General features: G+C 43.6%; 1 protein-coding gene across 1 annotated transcript in view; it reads left to right on the top strand.

Moving 5' to 3' along the window:
- The first annotated feature begins 680 nt into the window (after positions 1-680).
- Positions 681-23,027, top strand: part of LOC121168116 (protein FAM117B) — an 86,110-nt gene continuing 63,763 nt past the window's right edge. The window contains exon 1 of the mRNA XM_040997906.1: positions 681-1,381. Within this exon, the coding sequence (XP_040853840.1) occupies positions 763-1,381 (619 nt within the window). The 5' untranslated portion in view covers positions 681-762. The remainder of the gene's footprint in view (positions 1,382-23,027) is intronic.

Below are 23,027 nucleotides of genomic sequence, written 5' to 3'. Positions count from 1 at the left end.
AAGAGAGGGGGTGTAACCTGTCAGTAAGACTGATTCAGGTTTCTTCTTCTTTGGAGCCCTTCCCACAGGTAGATGGAATAGGACAGAACAAAAAGATCAAAAAGGGGTGGGGGCAAAGGCAGAGGGCGAGGCGCGTACGTGGTAACAGTAGTGTGCGGATGCCAGGAGTTATGGGTGCCAAGGTTTCAGACATTCCCGTTGGAGTCTGGGTCCCCCGGGGTTCCGTGCGGGATGCAGGAGATGCGCGTGGTCAGCCCCGCGCGTACGCGCCCTCTCACGTGCGCACACACACACGCACACACGCACACACACGCACGGCGCGTCCTCTCCGCACCCCCTCCCCCCCGGGGGGCGGGTCTCTCTCTTTAAAGAGCAGACGGTCTCCGCGCAAACCCTGGCTCTCTAAGGCCCCGGGGGTCCGGGACCCGAGCTGCTCGCAACCAATGGGCGCGGTGGAGCGGCTCGAGCGCGGCTGACGCTGCACCAATGGACGCCCGCGAGGGGCGGGGGCAGCGGCGGAGACACTATTGTTGATGAGGAGCGGCGGCGGCGGCGACGGCTGCACCACCTCGTTGCTGCTGGCCGCGGCCCGCTGCTCGCCACCCCCACCCCCCGGCACCCCGGAGTCTGGCTTCGTCACCCCATCGCGGGGCCGGGGTGGTCTTGCCTCCGGCTTCGAGAATCTTCCCCTCGCAACCCAACAACAACAAACGCCTTCCGTCTCGCCCAGTCACTGGGGAGTGGGAGGTGGGGAGGGGGACCATGTCCCAGCGAGTGAGGCGCAATGGGTCCCCCACGCCGGCTGGTTCTGTCGGGGCCAGTACGGTCGCCACGGCCGGGGGAGCCGGCAGCCGCCTGCAGCCCATGAGGGCGACGGTTCCGTTCCAGCTGAAGCAGCAGCAGCAACATGGCAGCCCCACGCGGAGCAACGGCGGCGGCGGCGGCGGCGGCAACAACAACGGCGGCTGCTGTGGCGGCGGCGCCTCAGGCCCCTCAGGCGGCGGCGGCGGCGGCGGGGCCCCACGAACCGCTTCACGCAGCACCAGCCCCACGCGCGGCGGCGGCGGGAGCACGGCCGCGCGCACCAGCCCCACGGTGGCCACGCAGACGGGCGCGTCCGTGACGTCCACGCGAGGCACCAGCCCCACGCGCGGCGCCGCGCCGGGGGCCCGAGGGAGCCCCCCTCGGCCGCAGCCTCCGCCGCCGCTGCTGGGTACCGTGTCGTCGTCGTCGCCGCCTTCCTCGTCGCCCACCCACCTGTGGACCGGCGAGGTGAGCGCGGCCCCACCCCCAGCCCGGGTCCGCCACCGGAGGAGGTCCCCGGAGCAGAGCCGAGTGTCCCCGGAGAAGAGGAGCCCGAGCGCCCCGGTTTGCAAAGCTGGTACGTGCCGAGGGCTGCGGGAAGGGGTCCAGGGCGTGCGCTGTCGCGGCCGCGCGGGGACTGCGGCGGAGCCGGGCGGCCGGGGGCGGGGCTGGGAGCGAGCGGTGGCCAGGCGGTGTGGCCGGGCAGTGTGGCCGGACAGTGTGGCTGGGCAGTGTGGCCGGCGGCGTGGCCGGGCGGCGTGGCCGGGCGGCGTGGCCGGGCGGTGTAGCCGGCGGTGTGGCCGGGCAGTGTGGCTGGGCAGTGTGGCCGGCGGCGTGGCCGGGCGGCGTGGCCGGGCGGTGTAGCCAGGCGGTGTGGCTGGGCAGTGTGGCTGGGCAGTGTGGCCGGGCGGCGTGGCCGGGCGGCGTGGCCGGGCGGTGTAGCCAGGTGGTGTGGCCGGGCAGTGTGGCCAGCGGCGTGGCCGGACAGTGTGGCTGGGCAGTGTGGCCGGGCGGTGTGGCCGGGCAGCGTGGCCAGGCAGTGTGGCCAGGCAGTGTGGCCGGAGGTGTGGCCAGGTAGTGTGGCCTGGCAGTGTGGCCAGGCAGCGTGGCCGGGCAGTGTGGCCCAACCTTGGCAAGCCTCCCCTACCCCTGTCCTCCCCTCCCCTCCCCTCGCCCGCAGCCCCACCAGTGGCCCTGACCGTGGAGGTTCCACCGCTAACCTTGTGCTGGGTGGGGTGGGGGACACGCAGCTGGTCGGCGTTAAGTATAAACTCAGGAACCCAGGGTGCTGCCTGCTCTCTCTTGGTCCAGGTGGGGGTGGTGAGGCCAGGAGTGGCTGTCACTTTGTTTTAATGACATGCTTGATGCTGGTAGAGCTCATGTCAGCGGCCGAGTATTTCTGGGCCACAAAGTACTGTTTTCGGGGCCGATTTCGGATCGCCGAGGAGACTGAAGAAGGGGTTTGTGTTTCCTCAATGGTACAAGAAGTGAGAAGTTGGGCAAGATTGCTTTGGAAGATTTGTGAAATTTGGCCTAGGGCCTGGGAGTATTTCTCTTTCACTGTTTTTTTTGTTGTTGTTTCGAATGTGAGAAAACAAAAGCCAGAGTTTTTCTCTCTCTTTGTAGGGATCTGATACATATTTTATTTTCCTGTATGCCTGGCTGCTTTCTTGGGACAGGTTCTAAATGGAGGTGTTGTTTCCAGTGGAGTCATGCAAAAAGGAGTACCTAGACAGAAATTCTGATTGTGAGAAAAGGGGCTAAAATTTGTCTTGTCCAAATCCAATGAAAGAACCGAGTAGTTTATGTATTAATTGTACCCACACACAGGTTTGCCTGTGGGAGTTTGTTAGTCTTGCAGGTGGAGTGATTGGGAACCTCAGGCAGTGAGCCCAGTCCTTGCTTCCCAAGTACATCAGGTGCAGTGATTTCAGAAAAGTACATCAGGTGCAGTGATTTCAGAAATGGAGAGAGGATGGATGTTACTTGAAACTTATTTCAAGGAAGGTTTAGGAGAACCTGAGAAATAACAGAGCACACTGAAATTAGTTGTGCTCAGTTTCTATTTCTTTAAAGATTTATTTATTTTTATTGGAAAGTCGGATATACAGAGAGGAGGGGGGAGAGAGACAGGGAGGAAGATCTTCCGTCCTCTGATTCACACCCCAAGTGGCCGCAACAGCTAGTGCTCTGCCAACCCAAGCCAGGAGTCAGAAGCTTCTCCTGGTCTCCCACGTGGGTACAGGGTCCCAAAGCTTTGGGCCATCCTTGACTGCTTTCCCAGGCCACAAGCAAGGAGCTGGATGGGAAGTGGGGCCTCCAGGACACAAACCAGTGCCCATATGGGATCCCGGTGTGGGCAAGGCGAGGACGTTAGTCATAGGCTACTGTGCTGGGCCCAGGTGTGCTTAGTTTTGGAAGCAACTCTTTAATCTAAGCAAAATGGCTTCAGTTTGTGTTTGACGCTCTGGAGCCAGGAAAGTGTGTCCGATGGAGGGAGGGAAGTGCTGCTGAAGTGGGGCTCCCAGGATGGTGACAGATTCTGGCTCTGCTGTTAGTTGTGTGAGACAAAGCAGAGAAGCCCAGTACAAACTGGGTTAATGAATATTGACAAAGTTTAATGGAAGATGTTCTGTTTCCAGATGTGTGCATGTGTTATTTGAAAAGCAGGCTAACAGGGAAGGGGGGATGAATCTTCCATCTGCTGATGAGAGAAAAATAAATGTGAATCTTCAGCCTGCTGGTTCACTCGCCAAATGGCCACAAGAGCCAGATATTGGCCAGACTGAAGCCAGGAGTGACACACGTGTCTTCCACTGAGATGATGGCAAGGTCCCAAGGACTTGGTCTGGCTTCCAGTGCCTTTGCTGGCACGTTAGTAGGGAGCTGGATCAGAAGCAGAGCAGCTGGGCTTTGGGCTGACCCCAGCGCTGACCTGGAAGATGCTCTTCTCTAGAATGTCTCTGTTGACTGAGACCTCAAGCTTTTCATACACTTACTTTGCATGTTTTTCAAAGCTCTGTCCTCTGAGATTCGTCCTTTCATGAGATATTCTTGATATAAAATCAGTTGTCATCTTTGATTTTTTTTCTCCCTTTCCCACAAATAATAGAAAAAAGCCACCAATACAGCTCTCTAAACTCGTGTTATGAAATCTGACTCGTGTGTGAATAGCTGCTCGCCTTCTTGCCAGCAGTGTCTGCTTGTTTCACTCTAGTGACCATCCATGCAGGGGTGGGACACGTATTTTTATGTCAACTCTTGATTGTATGCACTATGTTGGAAGTAAATCATTTGCTGTTTTGTACGACTAAATGTGAAAGTGTTTGTAATCACCGGATTCCTCATTTGACTCCCACGGTTTATAGTCTTAGTGAAATCTAAAATCCTTATGTAGTGTAGAAGAATCTACCTCATACAGTTTTGTAAGTTTCACATGACTCAGATTCAAGTGTCACCTACGTCTAAGTGCTCCCTTCTAGGTTTCATATTGGGCAAGCTGGATCTTTCATCTTTGTTAGGGAATCCGGTATCTCAAAGTCTTTAAATTGGAGGGCTTGGTATCTTTCTATTTATGGGGTTAGAGCTAGCTAGTCATTGGCTGATTACAACTTTTTTTTTTTTTTTTTGGCTGGTATAATGTAGTCCAAGTACCATTTCTGGCAGATCTTTTTTTTTTTTTAAAGATTTGTTTTAGGACCTGTTGCAATGGCTCAGTGACTGAATCCTCACTTTGCATGCACCGGAATTCCGTGTAGGCACTGGTTTGTGTCCACGCTGCTACACTTCCCATCCAGTTCCCTGCTTATGGTCTTGGGAGCAGTGGAGGATGGCCTGAGGCCTTGGGACCCTGCACCCATGTGGAACACCCGGAGGAGTCTGCTGGCTTTGATTCAGCTCAGCTCCAACCATTGCAGGGAGTGGGCCAGCAGATGGAGGATCTTTCTCTCTTGTCTTCTCTTCTCTGTGGATCTACCTTTCCAATAAAACTATAGGAAAAATATTAAATATTATATATGTATTTGTTTATTTTAAAGTCATAGAGAGAAATTTTTCATGTGTTGAATCCTTCCCCAAATAGTGAAATAACCAGCAGCTTCTTCCAGATCTCCCATATGGGCACAGGGAACCAAGCCCTTAGGCTGTCTTCTGCTGCTTCACCAGGCACATTCGTAGGGATCTGGCTCAAAAGTGGAGCAGTCAGGCCTTGAACTGATGACAGCATTGGCTTAGCTTGTGAGATGCAGTGCCAGCCCCTCTGATATTTTCAACACTCTATCATTAGGGCCTGCCATTTCTCCGTAGCAAAGTGGTTAATCATTATAAAAGGAAACTGGACCTTTTATCCTTTTATTTGACTGTGTCTTTTATTCCTTTCCTCAGTAAATTGTCAGATGTATTTAAAATGGAGATCTAAATATAATCACATAGAGGTGAAGAGAACAGGTTTTTGGTAGACAGTCTGTTTAGTACCAATGTTTTGCTACTTAGAAGTCATGCTGAGTGGGGAGACAAATAGTTTTCTTATGTTTCTTATCTATAAATTGAGTGATAGGGTCAGTGCCATGGCATAGTAGTCTAAGCTTCTGCCTGCATTGCTGGCAGCCTATATGGGGACCAGTTTATGTCCCAGCCGCTCTACTTCCAATTCAGCTCCCTGCTTGTGGCCTGGGAAAGCAACAGAGGATGGCTTAAGTCCTTGGGTCCGAGCACCCATGTGAGACCTGGAGAGGCTCCTGGCTTTGGACTGGACCAGACCTGGCTGTTGTGGCCATTTAGTGAGTGAACCAGCGGGAAGATTCTCTGTCTCCCCTTCTTTCCTTTCCTCCATCCCTTCCTCCCTTTCTTCCTTCCTTTCTTTTCCTTTTTTCTTCCCTTTCTCTCTCTGTTTTTCAGATAAAAATAAATATATGATAGATCTTTTTAAAAAAAGTAGATGATGATGATAAACTTAATGATGGTAGGGGCCAAATGATAAAAAAAAAATCAAGAAATTATTCAGCACATAGTAGCTGTGTATGGAATTTAGCTAATGGTTATTAATTCTTATTACTGTTCCTAGTGACTAGTGTAATAAATTGCCAGTATGATCTCAATTTGGCTGATTATATGAAATTTTCTTTTTTAAAAAATTAGTTTTATTTGTTTTGCAACTAAGTCACTTCTAAGTTCTTATTTATTGGAGAGACAAAGTCATAGTGAGCTCCTACTTGGTGATTGTCCAAATGTCTGTCAGAATTGTGCTGAGCAAAGTAGATCCTTGTAAGTTCTACATTTAAATATATTCAATTCTGATTGAACTATTGTGTCTGTGGTTAACTCTACAGTACAAAGATGTTAACAAATACTAGGAACTCCAGGGACAAACTGGAGTGACACTGGGAGTGATTTAACCCACCTGAGAGTGAATAATTCTGTAAGGAAAGGTATAGAATTTCTCCTAGGAAATAGCATTTGATTTGGGTTGAAAAGGAAGGAACATAACTTGTTGTTGGAACTTAGAGGTGTATAAAACATACATATCGTATTAGTCCTGTATGGCTTTTCCTCTGAAAGGCAGAATGAGAGTAAAGTGATAGATACCTTCTATATGCTAATTCACTACCCAGATGGCTGCAATGGCCAAGGCAGGATCAGGTGCAAGCTAGGAGTCTGAAACTTCATCTGTGTCTCCCACGTGAGTGGCAGGGCCCACGCACTTGGGCCTCTTCTGCTTTCCTAAGCACATTAGTAGGGAGCTGGATCAGAAGGGGAGCACTGAACTCAAACTGACACTAATGTTAGAGAGATGCCAGTGGCACTGGTGGCTGCTGAAACTGCGTGCCAAAACAAAGATAGGTTTCTTATAACGTGTGGGAAAGAACTCTGTCATTTAAAGCTATTTTTGTATATTATCATTGTCATCTAAGAATTTTGACATTGAAAGCTGATTTATTATTAGTTGTATTTATCTTTTTTTTTTTCCAAAGATTCATTTATTTTTATTACAAAGTCAGATATACAGAGGAGGAGAGACAGAGAGGGAGATCTTCTGTCTGAGGATTCACTCCCCAAGTGAGTGCAACAGCTGGTGCTGCGCCAGTCCGAAGCCAGGAGCCAGGAGCTTCATCCGGGTCTCCCACACAGGTGTAGGATCCAAAGGCTTTGGGCCATCCTCTACTGCTTTCCCAGGCCACAAGCAGGGAGCTGGATGGGAAAGTGGGGCTCCCGGGATTAGAACTGGTGGCCAAAAGGGATCCTGGCATGTTCAAGGCAAGGACTTTAGCAGCTAGGCCACCGTGTCAGGGCCTGTATTTATGTTCTTGAATGAGAAGAGTGTATGTATGTACATGTAACATATTTAGGATGACTGGCGTGTGAGTTTGAGGTGGGAGATACTGAAGGAGAGTAATTCATGGAGACATTGAGCACCTGAATTTGGGGATGATGGAAATGGCTAAGAGATTGAAGAGTCCGATTTGGTAGCCTGAGGAATGCAGCGACTTAGAAAGGGAGACCTAATTAAGCATGGGAGTTTGCATGATGATACTGGAAGAGCAGATTTGGGAAAGGAAAACGAGTTCAGCCTTGGAAATATTTATTTTTTGCTATTAGTAAATCCAGTTGTAAGTTTTGGCAATTAGTTTTAGGGCTTAGGGATATGATTTGAATTGGGGGTAAAATAAAGAGTCCAGCAAGCATTCGTTTAACATGTGCTTCATGCCATTTGTGTACAAAGTTTTTCTTGAAATGCCTAATCACTAGGATAGATAATATGGGGAGAAAACTAAAGAACTGTGGCAGTAAGCAAGTGTTTCATGGATAGAAGTCAGTGAAGAAGTCAGTGTAGAAGTGGTGGGAAAATGTTGACAATGTCAAAAGTAAGGTTGTGTATCGAGGAGATGGTAAAAGTGCTGTAAAGAGAGCAAGTAGGCTGGGCTTGGAAGAAATAGGCTTTTGAATTTCACATTTGGGTCAGTTGATCATTTCTAAGAGAAAGCAGTTTAAGTAGCATGTTGGTGACACAAATCAAAGTGATGAGTGAAGAAATGAAAGTGGATGAAGGGTGCTGAGGTTCCTGTTTTTAAGATGGGGGGACACTTCACATTTTTAGGTATATGGGTAAGTTTTGTAGGAGAACAGCAAGGTCAGGAGAAGATGGCAAGAGAAGATAGAGCAAGCAAATGCCAGAGGCCGTAGGCTCGAGTACATGATGGAGCTTCAGACAGCTCCAAGACAGCTAAGAGTACTCTTTCCTCTTTGTAGAGGAAGGTGTAAGGGTGTGGCCAGGGTGTGGTAGGTTACTCAGCAGTAGAAAGATAGGAAGTTGAGAAAGTCGGCTACTTCCGTCTCCAAGTTATTTGAAAAAATTAAAATACTTGTGTTAATACCATATTTCTGCATTAAAATTTTATTTTTATTGTGGTACATACACATAACTGAGAGTGTCAGATGGCACTGGATGTGTAAGCAAATGATACTTTCTTCTGCCACATCCTATAGTTGTACTTCTTGTTACTTAGAGACCACCACTTCAGCTCTTTGGGGTTTCTTTTGGTGTTTGCCTACACATTTCTGAACCACACACTTCTGTTACTGCTTCAGGAAGTGTTTTCCTTCAGTTTGTGTGTATTTATTTTGTGACTTCCTACTATGGAACATGTAGGGTTAACTCTATCATCCTGTCCTATTGTGGTTATAATCTCCTTTTGATAATCAGTATTAATATTATAATGGCTAAGTATTTACAGCAGAATAGACAGTTCAATTTCCTTTTTAACTTTTATGCTCCTTGAAGTTAAAATGGCTCTTTTGTTGTTGTTGTTGTTTGCCTCATTTTTTTTTATGGAGGACAACTTCATACTTACACTTTTGGTAATGGAAAGTTTCCTAGGCAAAAACATTATCAGTGTTTAGGCTAGTGATTAAGATGCCTGTGTCCACCCTGGAGTGCCAGTTCTGTTCCTTCAGACACAGACCCTGGGCAACAGCAGTAATGGCTCATGGAGCCCTTTGGGCCTGCCACAGGAGGGGCCTGGGTTGCATTTGTGCTCCTGGCTCAGTCCTAGCACTTTGGATATTGGGGAAATCAGGTGCGAGCTTGCTCTGTGTTTGCCTCTCAAATACATGTATAAATAAGTTAAAAACATCCTGAATCTTTTTTCAGTTTTTCCCACTCAGAGAAGCATCCTTTCTGGAGTTGTTTATTCCACTTCAAACCAGCCCCTGATCTGTAAATCTGTACCCTAGTAGGGGTCATTGAACTTTGCTGGGCTCTCCTTCACCTCTTTTCTGTTTCAGATATACTGATTTCTGGAATATCCTGGTTTTGCTGAAATAGTCCTCAATGCTTTGAGAGAGGGAACATAGGTTTCTGTTTTAATTTTAGATCTTGAGTGTCTGTGGATGTCTACTCTTGACAGTTTGAATATAGAATTAAAACTCTAGGTTAGAAATGATTTGTCTGCTGAATTTTGAAAGAGCCTCAATTTCTACCTTCTAGAATGGCTTTCCAAAAATCTGACAGTGCACTGATTCTCAGCTGTTTGAATAGAATGAGCAGGTGTGCATGTTGTCTCTGGAAGTTCTGTGTGAGGTGTTCTCCTATTCAGCATGCTGATTACTTTATGGCTGTTTTTTCAGCCTAGACTCTTCATTTTGGAGAACTTTTCTTTGATCATTCCTCCTTTCTGTTACATTTATTTAAGTGTTGTTTTGAAAAGGCAAAGTGAAAGAGAGGGAGAAGTCTTCCATCCTGGTTGGGCCAGGCTGAAGCCAAGGAGTCAGAACTCCGACCAGGTCTTTGACGTGGGTGGTAGCGATCCAAATATGCGACTGTCATCTGCTGCTGGTCAGGTGCACTAGCCAGAAGCTGGAGCTGAAGTGGAGATGATCCCAGCACACTGATGTGCTGATTAGACAACTTGTAAGAGGTATTTTATCTCCCTGTTAGAGAAAAAAACATTCTGGAAAACTTGAAAAGGTATTATTGAAAGTTGGGGTATGAAAGAGAACACACTCCATTGGATAGTTCATTCCCCAGTGACCAACAACACAGATCATTCTGCCTGCTGGAATGTCACTTTCTCTCTCCCATTTTCTTTATTCCTTTCCCACCCCCTTTTTAGCTTTGCAGGTAAAATATATACATGCTGGGAGCAGTATTGTGGGCAGGTTAAGCCACCTCCCGTGGCACCAGTGTCCTGTATGGATACCGGTTCAAGTCCTGGCTGCTCCATTTCCTGTCTGACTCCTTGATAAGGTACTGAGAAAAACAGCAGGAGATCGCCCAAATATTTGGGCCTTGGTTGCTCACACGGGAAATCTTGAAGTTTTAAGCTCTTGGCTTCAGTCGGATCCAGCCCCTGCCAGTGTGGCCATTAGAAAGTTAATCAACAGATGGAAAGTTCCCTTTCTCTGCATTTTCTCTTCCTCTTTCTCTCTGCCTTTCAAGTCTGGTAATTTTTTTAAAGTACCTGCTAAAATTGCAGATCATAGAGAATACAAGCAATCCTTCCATTGTTTGTCTTTCTGAGACATCCTGCTCAGTGTTTGTTTTATTTCAGTTAACTGTTAATGCACAAAAATAGGAGACGTCAAAGGTTGGTGGGAAATTTGCATTAACTTTTCATTTATTCCTTAATTATTTGAAGCCTCTCATACATATGTAACTATGCACCTGGGTTGATTATGGGCTGTGCGTTTGGATATCTTTATTGTGTTGAATATTATATGTACTTTTTGCATTTAATATGAATTTATTTGTAGGACAGAGTATTAAAGATGTAATTTTTTTGGTTGAACCTTGTGTATTTTTCTTTCCAGTGCCAGGTATTGTTTAAGAATTTATGTTGGGCACAGCGTGGTAGCCTAGTGGTTAAATCCTTGCCTTGCACATGCCGAGATCCCACATGGATGCAGATTTGTGTCCTGGCTGCTTTACTTTCCATTCAGCTCCCTGATTGTGACTTGGGAGGGTGGTTGAGGATGGGCCCATGTCCTTGGAACCCTGCACCCATGTGGGAGACCTGGGGCACACTGTAGGCGCCTAGCTCTTGACTTGGGATCAGCTCAGCTCTGGTCATTAGGCCACTTGGGGAGTGAACCAGTGGGTAGAAGATCTTTCTGTCTCTCCTCTGTGGGTCTGCCTTTCCAATAAAAAGTAAATGTATCTTTAAAAAATGAATTAATAAATAACATTAAAAATAATTTGTCAGTTCATAGTTGAGTTCAGTAAGCCTGTTCCTTTTTTCCTGTGGAATTAATTTTTTTATAATTCCTTTTTTATCTCCACTGTTAGTTTTTATTCATTGTTAGCTCTTAGTGATGGTCCTAGAGCAGTGCTGTCAAGTAGAGCTCTGTGGATGATAGGTTTTCTGTACCTCTAAAGTATCTAATATTTCATATTAGAACCTCATATTAAGACTTTATTTGTTGCCTGTCATCCTTTCTACTATCATTGTCAAAGACTTTGCATTCACTGTTACAAACCGTATAAAAACCGCGCTACTTTTTTTTTTTTTTTGCTTTAGATGGTTAACCTTTTAGAATTAAAAATTTGTGAAAAGTATGTCTTTACTGTCACTTTTACTATTTTCAGGATTAATTTCTTTGAAGTAGGATGGTTGTAATATAAATGATAGGGGCTTATTTGAGAAACAGGTGATAGGACTTGTTAACTAATTAGATTTGAGGGATGAGGGAGATGAGAGAATATCATAATGACAGATTTTGAACTGCCTTAGGTACTTGTTAATATTATTAATTAGTTTCATAAATACTGTTATATTCCTCATGCATATTGAGTAGGCCATAAACTTTTGGGACATAGTATACTAGAACTCCTAATATTTGTAAGTAAATAATAGTATTTTGGAAGTTTAGAAGAGAATGGAAAGGATTATCATTTTTATTCCCCTTCAATATAGTGTTCTTAAAGCTTCATATTTTTGTTTTTATTTTTCCGTATTTTTATTTTACTGGCTGTTATACTATGATCTTCTGGGCTGTATCCAGTTGTTCCTGTAAAATCATTTCATAATGGTTATATTTTGTGTGTGTGTGTGTGTGTGTAGTTTCTTTTCAATTATTTAAAAAAATAAATCTTGGTAACTTTTTTCCTTGATTTGTTACTTTTTTTAAAAAAAGATTTATTTATTTTACTTGAAAGTTAAGGTACAGAGAGAGGGGCAAGACAGAGATTTTCTATCTTCTGGCTGGTTGTTTTTATAAGAAACTGACAACTTTTCAGAGTGACTTTTTGCTAATATTTTGTTGAGCATTTTTTGCATCTATTTTCATGAGTTGTAATAATTGTGTTCTGGTTTAGGCATGAAGGTAACACTGGCCTCATACATGAGTTGGGACGGGTTCCCTTTTTTATCTATTTTCTAGAAGAGGTTGTATAACCTTGACAGTTTTGTTTCCTTTATTGCAAGAATCTCCTCAGTGAAACCATGTTAACCTGTAGTATCGTTGTCAGAAGATACGTAAATGTAAATTCAGTTTATTTAATAGATACAGGACTATTCAGGTTTTCAAATTTTTGAGGAATGTGTTTCCATAGATTTAATTTTTTAAGATTTATTTATTTTTATTGCAAAGTCAGATATGCTGAGAGGAGAGAGAGGAAGATCTTCTGTCCAGTGATTCACTCCCCAAGTAACCACAGTGGCCAGAGCTGAGCTGATCTGAAGCTAGGAGCCAGGAGCCTCTTTTGGGTCTCCCACGCGGGTGCAAGGTCCCAAGGCTTTGGGTGGTCATCCACTGCTTTTCCAGGCCACAAACAGGGAGCTGGATGGGAAATGGTGCTGCCGGGATTAGAACCAGCGCCCATGTGGAACATGGGAGCTTTCAAGGTGAGGACTTTAACTGCTAGACTTTAACTGTGCCGGGCCCTGGATTGTGTCTTTTAAGGCATTGATATGTTCATGGACATAAAGTCGCAGTATTTCTTATCCTTGTTTGGGAGGTTGTTAAGTCTTAACCCTATTATCACTTAATAATAATATTTTTCTTTTAATTCTGCTTTTATCAGGATTCATAATCAGGATTACTCTGGCCTCCGTTATTTTTGGGGGATTGTTCAGACAGTCCAGTTGTACATATGCATTATTTATATTATGCTAAGCACATATTCCCAAAGTTCCAGAGTTTAGAACTTTCAAGTATTATATCTTTAAAATTTTTATTGGCATAAAGAAAGCAAATTTCATGGTTTTTTATAGGTAAAATTCTAAAATACTCAAAATGCTCTTTCTCTCTTTCTTCATCAACCCCTGCCCCACTTTGCTGTTGCTTTAATTTCTGTGGAATTTGTTGTAGTATCCATCCTTTATTTTATTCAGTTTTTTTGGCAGTTTGTCTTGGGGCCAACATTTCAAGCAGTAGCTCAATCCACTGTGCTGCAGAGCTGGTGTCAAGACAAATTTCGAATTACTGGGACAAAATTTGTCTTGGCCAGCATTTTAATGCAGGGGGCTTGAGCCATTGCTTGCAGTGCAGATATGCTTTGTGAGTGCTGATTCTAGTCCTGACATCCTCCAGTTCTGATCCAGCTCTGCTAATGCCCCTGGTGAAAAAAGATGTCCCAAATGTTTAGGTCTCTGCCTGAATGGAGTTCCAGGCTCATGGCCAGCAGTCCAGCCAGGCCATTGCAACCTTTCACAGGTGAACCAGTGGGTAGATCTTTTTCTCTGCCTCTTCTCTTCCTCCCTATAACTTTCCCTTTTAAGCAGACAATTTTTTAAATAACACATTCTCATTTTTTAAAAAGATTTATTTATTTTTATTGGAAAGTCAGATATACAGAGGGGAGGAGAGACAGAGGGAAGATCTTCTGTCCAATGATTCACTCCCCAAGTAGCCACAGTGGCCAGAGCTGAGCTGATCTGAAGCTAGAAGCCAGGAGCCTCTTCTGGGTCTCCCATGTGGGTGCAGGGTCCCAAGGCTTTGGACCATCCTCTACTTCCTTCCCAGGCCACAAGCACGGAGCTGGATGGGAAGCGGGGCCACTGGGATTAGAACTGGTGTCCACATGAGATCCCAGTGCATTCAAGTACAGGACTCCAGGCACTAGGCCATTGCGCTGGCCAACACTGTCATTTTAAAAAATTGAAATAAGTATGAAGAAATCATTTTTTAAAATTTGTCTTTTTTGTTAGTCTAGATAGAGGCTAATTATTTTTATAGACCTGTCAAAGAACCAACTTTTACACAAAGATGAGTATCACATGGTTTCACTCATTTAATCGAAATACATTGACCTCATGGAAGGTGGGAGTGTAACAGTGGTTAACAGAGGATGTAGAGAGGAGAGGGAGAGATGGGGAAAGGTTAGTTAATGGGTACTAAGTTGTATTAGATGGCAGTAAGGAGTTCTGGTGTTATTACACACTAGGGGAACCACAGATAAATTTTTTTCAACTTGGAATGATATAAGAGATTTAAAAATTTATATAAATGTGTATTCTATTTTTAAAACCAGAAGAAATGATTTTCACTATAAAGGAAAGTAATCACTTGAGGAGATACACTTATCCTGATTTGGACATTATATAATATACTCATGTACAATTTTTTTCAAAGATTTATTTTTTATTTGAAAGGCAGTTACAAAGCAAAGGAAGAAACAGCGCTATTCTGTACACCGGTTCACTCCCCAAGTAGCCGCAGTGGTCAGAGTTCAGCTGATCCAAAGCCAGGAGCCTTTCCTGGGTCTCTCATGTGGGTGCAAGGGTCCCCAGGAGTTGAGCTGGCCTCTGCTGCTTTCCCAGACTATAAGCTGGGACACAAATTGGCACTCATATGGTATACAGAGACTTAGCTTACTCCGCCATGGTCCTGACTCCTCATGTACAATTCTTGTTTTGTTTTTAAATAGTGTTTGGCTTCATGACATTATTTTTCTGTTTTGTTGATGTCTGCTCATGTTTTTATTATTTTTTCTTCCCACTTACTTTGAATTTAGCCTGTGCTTTTTCTGGTTTCTCAAATAGAAGTTCAAATTAGTGGTTTGAGTAGTTTTCTATTAGAAGAATTTAATGCTACATTCCTCTCTAGGAGGTTTTTTAGCTTAGATCCAGAATTTGACATGTTGTTTTCATTTTAAATACGTTCATTTAAAATCTGTTGATAATACTTCTTTAAGGCTATTTGATCTACAGCTTATTTAGAAGAGTTTTGTTAAATTTTTAAGTATTTACGATTTTTCTAGGTAGCTTTTATTTTTTATTGCAGTCACAATATTTGTATAGTTTAATTTCTTCTTAATTTGTTAAGGCTTGTTTTATTTCCTAGGACATGATGTACTTGATAAATGTTTTATATACCCTTCTGTATTCTGTCATTGGATGGTGATTGATAAATGTCAGGTTGAGTCGATTGATGGTAGTTTTTGGGTCTTTGCTGACTTTCTATCTAGTTATTGAGGAGGAGTTGCTGAAATTTTCAAATGGGGTTTTCTGTTCTAATTTTATTCATTAATTTTGAAGCTTTTAAAAATGTGCACTAACATTTAGGAATATTTTCTTTTTTCATGAAATTCTGTTTATTTGAAAGACAGAATGACAGAAAGCAAAAGACAGATTTTTCATTAGCTTGTTCACTTCCCGAACTGCCAGGGCTGGTTTGGTTTGAAGCTAGTAGCCTGGAGCTCCATCCAGGACTCCTTCGCATGGCAGGGCCCAACTGCTGCCTTCCCAGGTGTGTGAGCAGGCAGCTGGACTGGACGTGGAGTTGCACGAAGTGTAACTGGGGTTTTGGTAGGTGATACTAGCATTTTAAGTAGGTGGTTTAACCTGTACCATAATACTAGTCCCCTAAAATTCTGGATTTATTCTTTACTTTTCAAAATGTCATTTATTATCTTGTGAATTTTATAATTTCTGATGTAGAATCTAGTCATTGGAATCATTGTTTTCTTTTTTTTTTAAAGATTTATTTTTATTATCTTTTCATTGGATATACAGAGAGGAGAGACAGAGAGGAAGATCTTCCGTCTGATGATTCACTCCCCAAGTGAGCGCAATGGCCGATGCTATGCTGATCCGAAGCCAGGATCCTCTTCCGGGTCTCCCACGCGGGTGCAGGGTCCCAAAGCCTTGGGCCGTCCTGGACTGCTTTCCCGGGCCACAGGCAGGGAGCTAACCGGTGCCCACATGGGATTCCGGGTGTGCAAGGCGAGGACCTTAACCACTGCGCCATCGCGCCGGGCCCCATTGTTTTCTTAAATGTGATGTTTTCTTCAACTATTTTGGTATTCCATTGTATTTAGCAGTTTGATTATTTATAAGCATAAATTTATCCTGTTGGAGTTCACTGAGCATCTTGAATCCATAAATTTATATTTTTCATGAAAATTGAAATGTTTTCAGCTGTTTCTCCCTTTTTTAGTCCCTGTGCCTGTTTTTTTTTTTCCTTAATGGTACTCCAGTGACGTGAACTTTTTGATATTCATTTCTAGATTCCTGAGGTTTTTTCTGTCTTGTCCAATCATTTTCCACTCTTGTTTATGTTGAATGATTTCTGTTCTTTTTGCGTCTTAAAATTTATTTATCTGAAAGGTAGAAAGTTTCCGGTTTTCTGGCTCACTATCCAGGTGACTGCAACAACTGGACTGGGCAAGGGGGAAGTCGGGAACCTGAGCTCTGTTCATGCTCCCATGTGGGCGGTAGGGCCCAAGTACTTGGACTGTTTTCTGTTTTCTCAGGTGTGATGGTGGGGAGCCAGATTGGAAATGGAGCTGCCAGGACTCTAACTGGTGCTCATAAGTGATGTCAGTATTGCAGGTAGGGGCTTCACTTGCTGTGCCACAGAGCTGGCTCCTGTTACTATTTCTTCTGTCATATCCATTCTGTTAGTGAATCCATCAAGCGATTTTTTACTCTTGTTACATTTTTCAAATCTTAAGAAAGATTAACGGTGAAATAAGTTTTGTGTGTGTGTGTGTGTGAGAGAGAGAGAGAGAAAGGAGAGAAAGGAGAGAGGAATATCTTCTCTCTTTTTTTAATGACCCATTTTCTTGAAAAGCAGAGTTAGAAGCAGAAGGAAAGAAGTCTTCCGGGGCTGGCGCCATGGCTTTCCAGGCTAATCCTCAGCCTTCGTTATGCCGGTGCATGTCCTGGCTGTTCCACTTCCCATCCGGCTCCCTACTTATGGCCTGGGAAAGCTGCAGTGGATGGCCCAAGTCTTTGGGACCATGCACCCATGTAGGAGACCCAGAGGAGGCTCCTGGCTCCTAGCTTCAGATCACCTCAGCTCCAGCTGTTGCTGCCATTTGGGGAGTGAACCAGCAGATGGAAGAGCTTTGTCTTTCCTGCTCCCTAGAAATGTGCGTTTCCTGAAAAATAATTAAAAATAAAAACAAAACAAAACACCTGCTGCTTCATACCTCAGATGGTGTTAAAGCCAGGGGCTTCATCTGGGTTCCCACTTCAGTGCAGTTGGGCTTTCTGCTACTGCTTTCTCAGGCACGTTATCAGGGAGCTGTGGTAGAAATAGAGCCGCGAGGCCTTGAACTGCCCATTTTAGATGCTGATACTGCAGATAGCAGCTTAACCTAATATGCCACTGTGCCATCCGTGAGATGCCTTCTGTTTACTCAGATGCCTCAATAACTAGACGTGAACCAGGCTGATGCCAGCAGCTAGGAGCTCTGTCCTCATCTCCCACCTGGGTGACGGGGGCCCAAGCACTTGGACATCTTCTGATGATTTCTCAGATGCATTAGCAGGAATTGGATTGAAAGTGGAGCAGCTGAAACTTGTGCTGACACTCTGAGATTCCAGTGTCTCATGCAGTGGTTTAACTTAGTGTTCCACAACACTAGCCCCTTCTTGCTTTTTATGGTTTCTGTTCTTACTTGGGAAAGTTTTTGTCTTTTCATTAATTTCTTCAGTGCTTTCCTTACCTTAGGGAACTGCTTTAAAGAATTTGGTAAAAATTTTTAACATCTGAGTCATCTTAGGGTTATTGTCTCTTACTTGAAATTTTTAAAGATCTGGTTAATGTTACCATGTTTTACTTACTTTCTGTTTATTTAAGAGTAAACTCCCCTGCACAGGTTCATTCTTCCAGTTGACTGGGGCAGGACTAGAGCTGAAGCCAAAAACTGGAATGCAATATTCATCTCCTGCTTGATGTCGGGAAGCCGGCTGCTTGAGCCGTCACTGCTTTCTTTTGGTTTTACATTGGCAGAAAGCTACAGTCAGGAGCCAGAGCTAGGAATTGAACCGAGGCACGATGATAATGGGGTGCGGGCATCCTTGCAAACTGAACCCAAGCATGATGATAATGGGATACGGGCATCCTTACGAACTGAACCCAGGCACGATGATAATGGGATATGGGCATCCTAATTGCCAATTTAAGTGATCATAGCTGTTTGGATGTTTTGAATATTGAACTTGAGAATCCAAGTCTTGTTGAAAGTAATCTGGAAATGTGAAGTTTCTTCTTGTGAGCAAGCAAATCAGTCAGGCTCAGGTTGTATTATATTACCATATACTTATTTATTTATATTGGAAAGTCAGATATATATACAGAGAGGAAGGTCTTCTGTTCACTATCTCACTCCCCAAGTGGCCACAATGGCCGGAGCTGAGCCAGTCTGAAACCAGGAGCCATGAGCTTCTCCTGGGTCTCCACACAGGGGCAGGGTCCCAAGGCTTTGGGCCGTTCTCTGCTGCTCTCAGGCCACAAGCAGGGAGCTGGATGGGAAGCAGGACACCGGGACACCAGCACCCATATGGGAGCCCAGGGAGTGCAAGGCGAGGGAGTTTAGCCACTAGGCCACACACCAGACTACATTACCTTCTCTGGGTGGTGGTACTAATGTCAGTTTGTTTCTCAAAGCCTTTGTATCTGTCTTGTATGTGTGTCTCTCAGTAGTCTGGGACTCAGGCAGTAGTCAGTATCTAAATCTTAGTTTAGGTCTCAAAGCTTTGGTTTCTTAAATAAAAGTAAAATAAACTGAATTAAAAACCCTCCATATCAACTTGTCATCATAGGTCAGCAGGCTTAGGTTCTCAGAAGTCAAAATGCATGTGTTAGCTGGCTTAAGCCCTTCTCTGTAGCCTTTAAAGAGGCTGTGCCTTCACATTAATTAGTGTTGTTGGCAGAATGCTGTTCCTTTAAGTTGTGAGACTGAGATGCTTGTACCCATTTTCTTGCTGTTAGTCAAGGGTCATTCTTGACTGTGAAACTTCTCAGGTCTTTTCCATACGCCACCTGCCCTCACCCCTGATCTTCAAAGTCAGTGATGAAATCAGTCTCTACTTACTTAAAGATTCATTCACTTCTCTGAAAGAGTAACAGAGGATTGAGAAAGAAAGAGGGAGATTTTCTGTCTGCTGGTTCACTGTACAGATGACTGCAAAGACCAGAGCTGGGCCAGGCTGCAGCCAGGAGTCAAGAGCATCTTCATTTAGGTAACAGAGGCCCAAGTACCTGGGCAGTTTGCTGCTGCTTGTCCCAGGCCTTCAGCAGGGAGTTGGATCAGAAGTGGAGCAGCTGGGATTGCACATGGTGCTGTCACTCACTCTGCCATGTCATTGGCACCTGGAATAGCTCCACATTACACATGCACTCTCTTGATGTGTTCTTCCACGCCAGCCAAGAAAACATTTTAAAAGGACACTTGTAGTTAGATTATGCCCACTGGCTGTTCACCTTTTCAATGAGCTCACTGTTAACTGTTATACTTAGTAGCAATTATATCTGAAAATCTTTTTGACGTATAAAATATCCATAGGTATAATATTGAATATGTATTCCTGAGGATTTAGAACAGGAAGTTTTCCAGGGCAATTTAGAAATTCTCAGCTAAGAAATCAGTAGAAAGTGTCATATTTACCTGTTCATTGTGACTGTTATTGATAGAAATATCACAATAACAAAGCTGTTAAATGCATTAGGCAAAATTTGTTATTGCATAAAATTTGATGGAAGAATAAAAGTCTTTGTACAACATATACATTTTGAAGATTTATTTATATTTTTCATTTGAAGGAGAGAGTTAGAAAGAAATTTTCCACCTGCTATTTCACTCCCCAGATCACCACAGCAGCCAAGGGTGGGTCAGGCAAAAGCCAGGAACTTCATCCAGTATCCCTTATGGGTGCAGGGACCCAAGGATTTCCTAGGTGCATGATCAGGGAGCTGCCATAGACATGGAGCAGATGGGACTCGAACATCTATATGGGATGCTGGCATTGCAGGCAGTAGCTTAACCTCTTCTGCCACAACACCAGCTCCATGTTTAATATATTATCTGTCCACTTTATTATAATAGCATATATCCATAATAAACATAATAGCAGTTGATATAAAGGAAACCGTTTGACCATGGTTAGGTTGAAAGCATTTGATATAGTCAGTTTTGAATTAGGTTTTTAGTTCAAACTCTACTTTAAAAATAATTGAAACAGGGCCCAGTGAGGTGACCTAGTTCACCTTGAACATGCCAGGATCCCATATGGGTGCCAGTTCTGATCCCAGCATCCCCAGTTCCCATCCAGCTCCCTGCTTGTAGCCTGGGAGGGCGGTTGAGCACAGCCCAAAATCTTGGAGCCCTGCACCCATGTGGGAGACCCAGAAGAGCTCCTGGCTCCTGGCTACTGGCTTCGGATTGGCACAGCTCCAGCTGTTGTGCTCACTTGGGGAGTAAATCGTCAGAAAGACCTTCCTCTCTCTCTCCTCCGCTCTGTATATACATGTGACTTTGCAATAAAAATAAATCTTTTAAAAAATAATTGAAACAGAAGGGAAAGAAATTTTTTTTAGCAAATTAAGCATGAAAATTTGAAAAAGTATAGAAGTGGTTTACGTATGGTTTAAGGAAAATATATTATTAGTAAAAAATTATTGGTGTTCTACATCACAGACATGTATGTACATGTCCATCACAAGCACGTAACCCCATGTGACAATGGAAGGACAAAAGGCTTGAAGTCACAGCTTAGCTTGCTACATCAGTTTTCTAGAAGAATTGTATTTGACTGTACATGTGTACACTTAAATTCTGAAATGTCTGCGGGACTCTGTTAGCTGAGTTTCCACTGGGAGATTCTGTAATGTAATTTTCACTTTCTGTTCACTTCTGGTTTGATTATTTTGAAATAGCGTATTTTGTTTCTGTTATTTAAAAAAGGCTAATAAGGATTCTATTATGGCAGTGATTTAAAGTGGAGTTAAATGTTTTTAAAAGTCACTTAAAAATAGAGTAAAAATGTATATGGGACTGCTTCCAAACCTTATTTGGGTTATTTTGGTAAATAATTTGGAAGTAGCTCCAAGAAAGCCTTGTGTATTTGTTTTCTCTGTTTTCATAAGATAAATGATGTTATTCTGTTCTTTAATCCAGTTTTATATAGTGAAAGGAAAAATTCTATCTAGAGGAAGGGTTTGTCAGAATATCTTTGAACAAAACATCCTTCATTTATTTGAGAAGGTGTGTACATGGAAGAGAGAGAATCAATCATTGTTTGGCTTACATCCTAAGTTACAGAGCTGGGAAACTCAGTTCTGGTTTCCCAACTGAGGGGCAGGTGGTCAATTACGTGAGCCACCTCTACCTCCCTGGTGTGCCTAACCAGGAAATTGGAATTGCAGGCAGAACCAGGAATTGAACTCATGTACTCTGATACATAGGGAGATATTGATATCTTAAATATTCACTGTTAGGTGCAGTGTTTGCCCTGATATTATTTTTTCTTCTATTTTTAAATTGTTTTCCATGTACATTTTTGTAGGTACGGGATTCATCTCTCTCCCTCCCCTTCTCATTTTCCCATCCTGTGGTTTTTTTCCCCCTGTATTACCACAATAGTATTGTCCCTTAATACAAGTTTCAAATTTAACTTTCTGATATTTAAATGGTTTCATGATGTAGCAAGTACAGGCAAAGGTGGAAAATCATCTGGTGTTATAACATAGAGTTGTGTTTATAAGTTTCGTTGGGAATCCTACTTAGTTCAGAAGTAGAGATGTGTACTCCATAGCACCTTTGCTTCCTGATGTGCTGCTCTCTTGCACAGTTCATGAATGTGGATATATGTGCATATGTGTGTACATGTATCTATACCTACACTTTGTGTATTGGCTGTCGTGTATCAGAACATATTTGTTCTTTGGGGACTGGCTTACTTCACTAAGCATAATGGTTTCCAGGTGGGAACATATTGTTTCAGTTGTCAAGGTTTTATTCTACATGTGGCTGAGTAGATGCTGTTTTATATTTATGTAATTCTCAAATTGAATGTTAGACATTTGGCCCCATTAGATAATTTAGTCTAAACATGATCATTATAAGTTAGAAAATTATGTAATTGAATAGGTGTTCTTGTTTCTGTTAGCTTTGAGTCTGTTGAGGTTTCAGGGATATTGGCTGGTGAGGAAAGCGTTGATGAGTGGCTAAACCACAGAAAGTAGTAGTGCAGCTACAGGGTAATGTTGGGGTAGATAAGAGTACAGAAGTAAAATCTCTATTAAATCATAGCATACTGTCTGATCAAAACAGGTCCTAAGCATTCTACTGAGGAACATTTGTTAATGTTGTTATATAGAACTACCATATATGTGTAAACTTTGGTTTATTAAGAACCAAAGAGTTGCAATTATTATTGTTAGCATATCCTGTCAAGCTGATGGCTGAAATGCTAACATCTCATCTGGCTACTGACCAGAGTCCTGGCTGGTCTACTTTTGATCCAGCTCCCTGCTACCATACCTAGAAAAGCAGTGGAAGATGGCCCAAGTCCTTGGGCCCCTCACATCCACGTGGGAGATCCATATGGAACTGCATGCTCTGGGCTTTGACTTTCCGGCCATTCAAAATTAGTTTTAAAAAATCAAAACATTTAGGAAGTGTATTGGTTTCATTGGTTACTTTAAAATATCTGAGAGAAGCTGCATAGGAAGCAAAGGTTTATTCTGTTTTAGTTTGAAGGTTCATTGTCCATGATTGCATGGACCTCTGAGGGTGTGAGCATGTGAGGAAGAAAGTACAAGACAGGGAGCAGATACAGGGAGTACATTGTTCACATCCGTGTGTGTGTGTGTATAGCAGTTAACTAGATAATAGGGGCTCATCTGAGCAATCGAATCACATTCTTGGGCCTCACCTTTAGATACCATGATTGACTTCCATCCTTAATTCATCACTTTGAGACTCTGGGGATCAGGACTTTAACACATGCGTCTTTTGAGGACACATAAATTATTTTCCGAACCATACCAGCAAATGT

Source organism: Ochotona curzoniae, unplaced genomic scaffold (genome assembly GCF_017591425.1).
Source record: "Ochotona curzoniae isolate NIBS_2020 unplaced genomic scaffold, NIBS_Ocur_1.0 patch58, whole genome shotgun sequence".
Classification (NCBI taxonomy): Eukaryota; Metazoa; Chordata; class Mammalia; order Lagomorpha; family Ochotonidae; genus Ochotona; species Ochotona curzoniae.
Note: the sequence above shows the minus strand (reverse complement) of the source record. Positions and strands in the feature narration are given on the sequence as shown.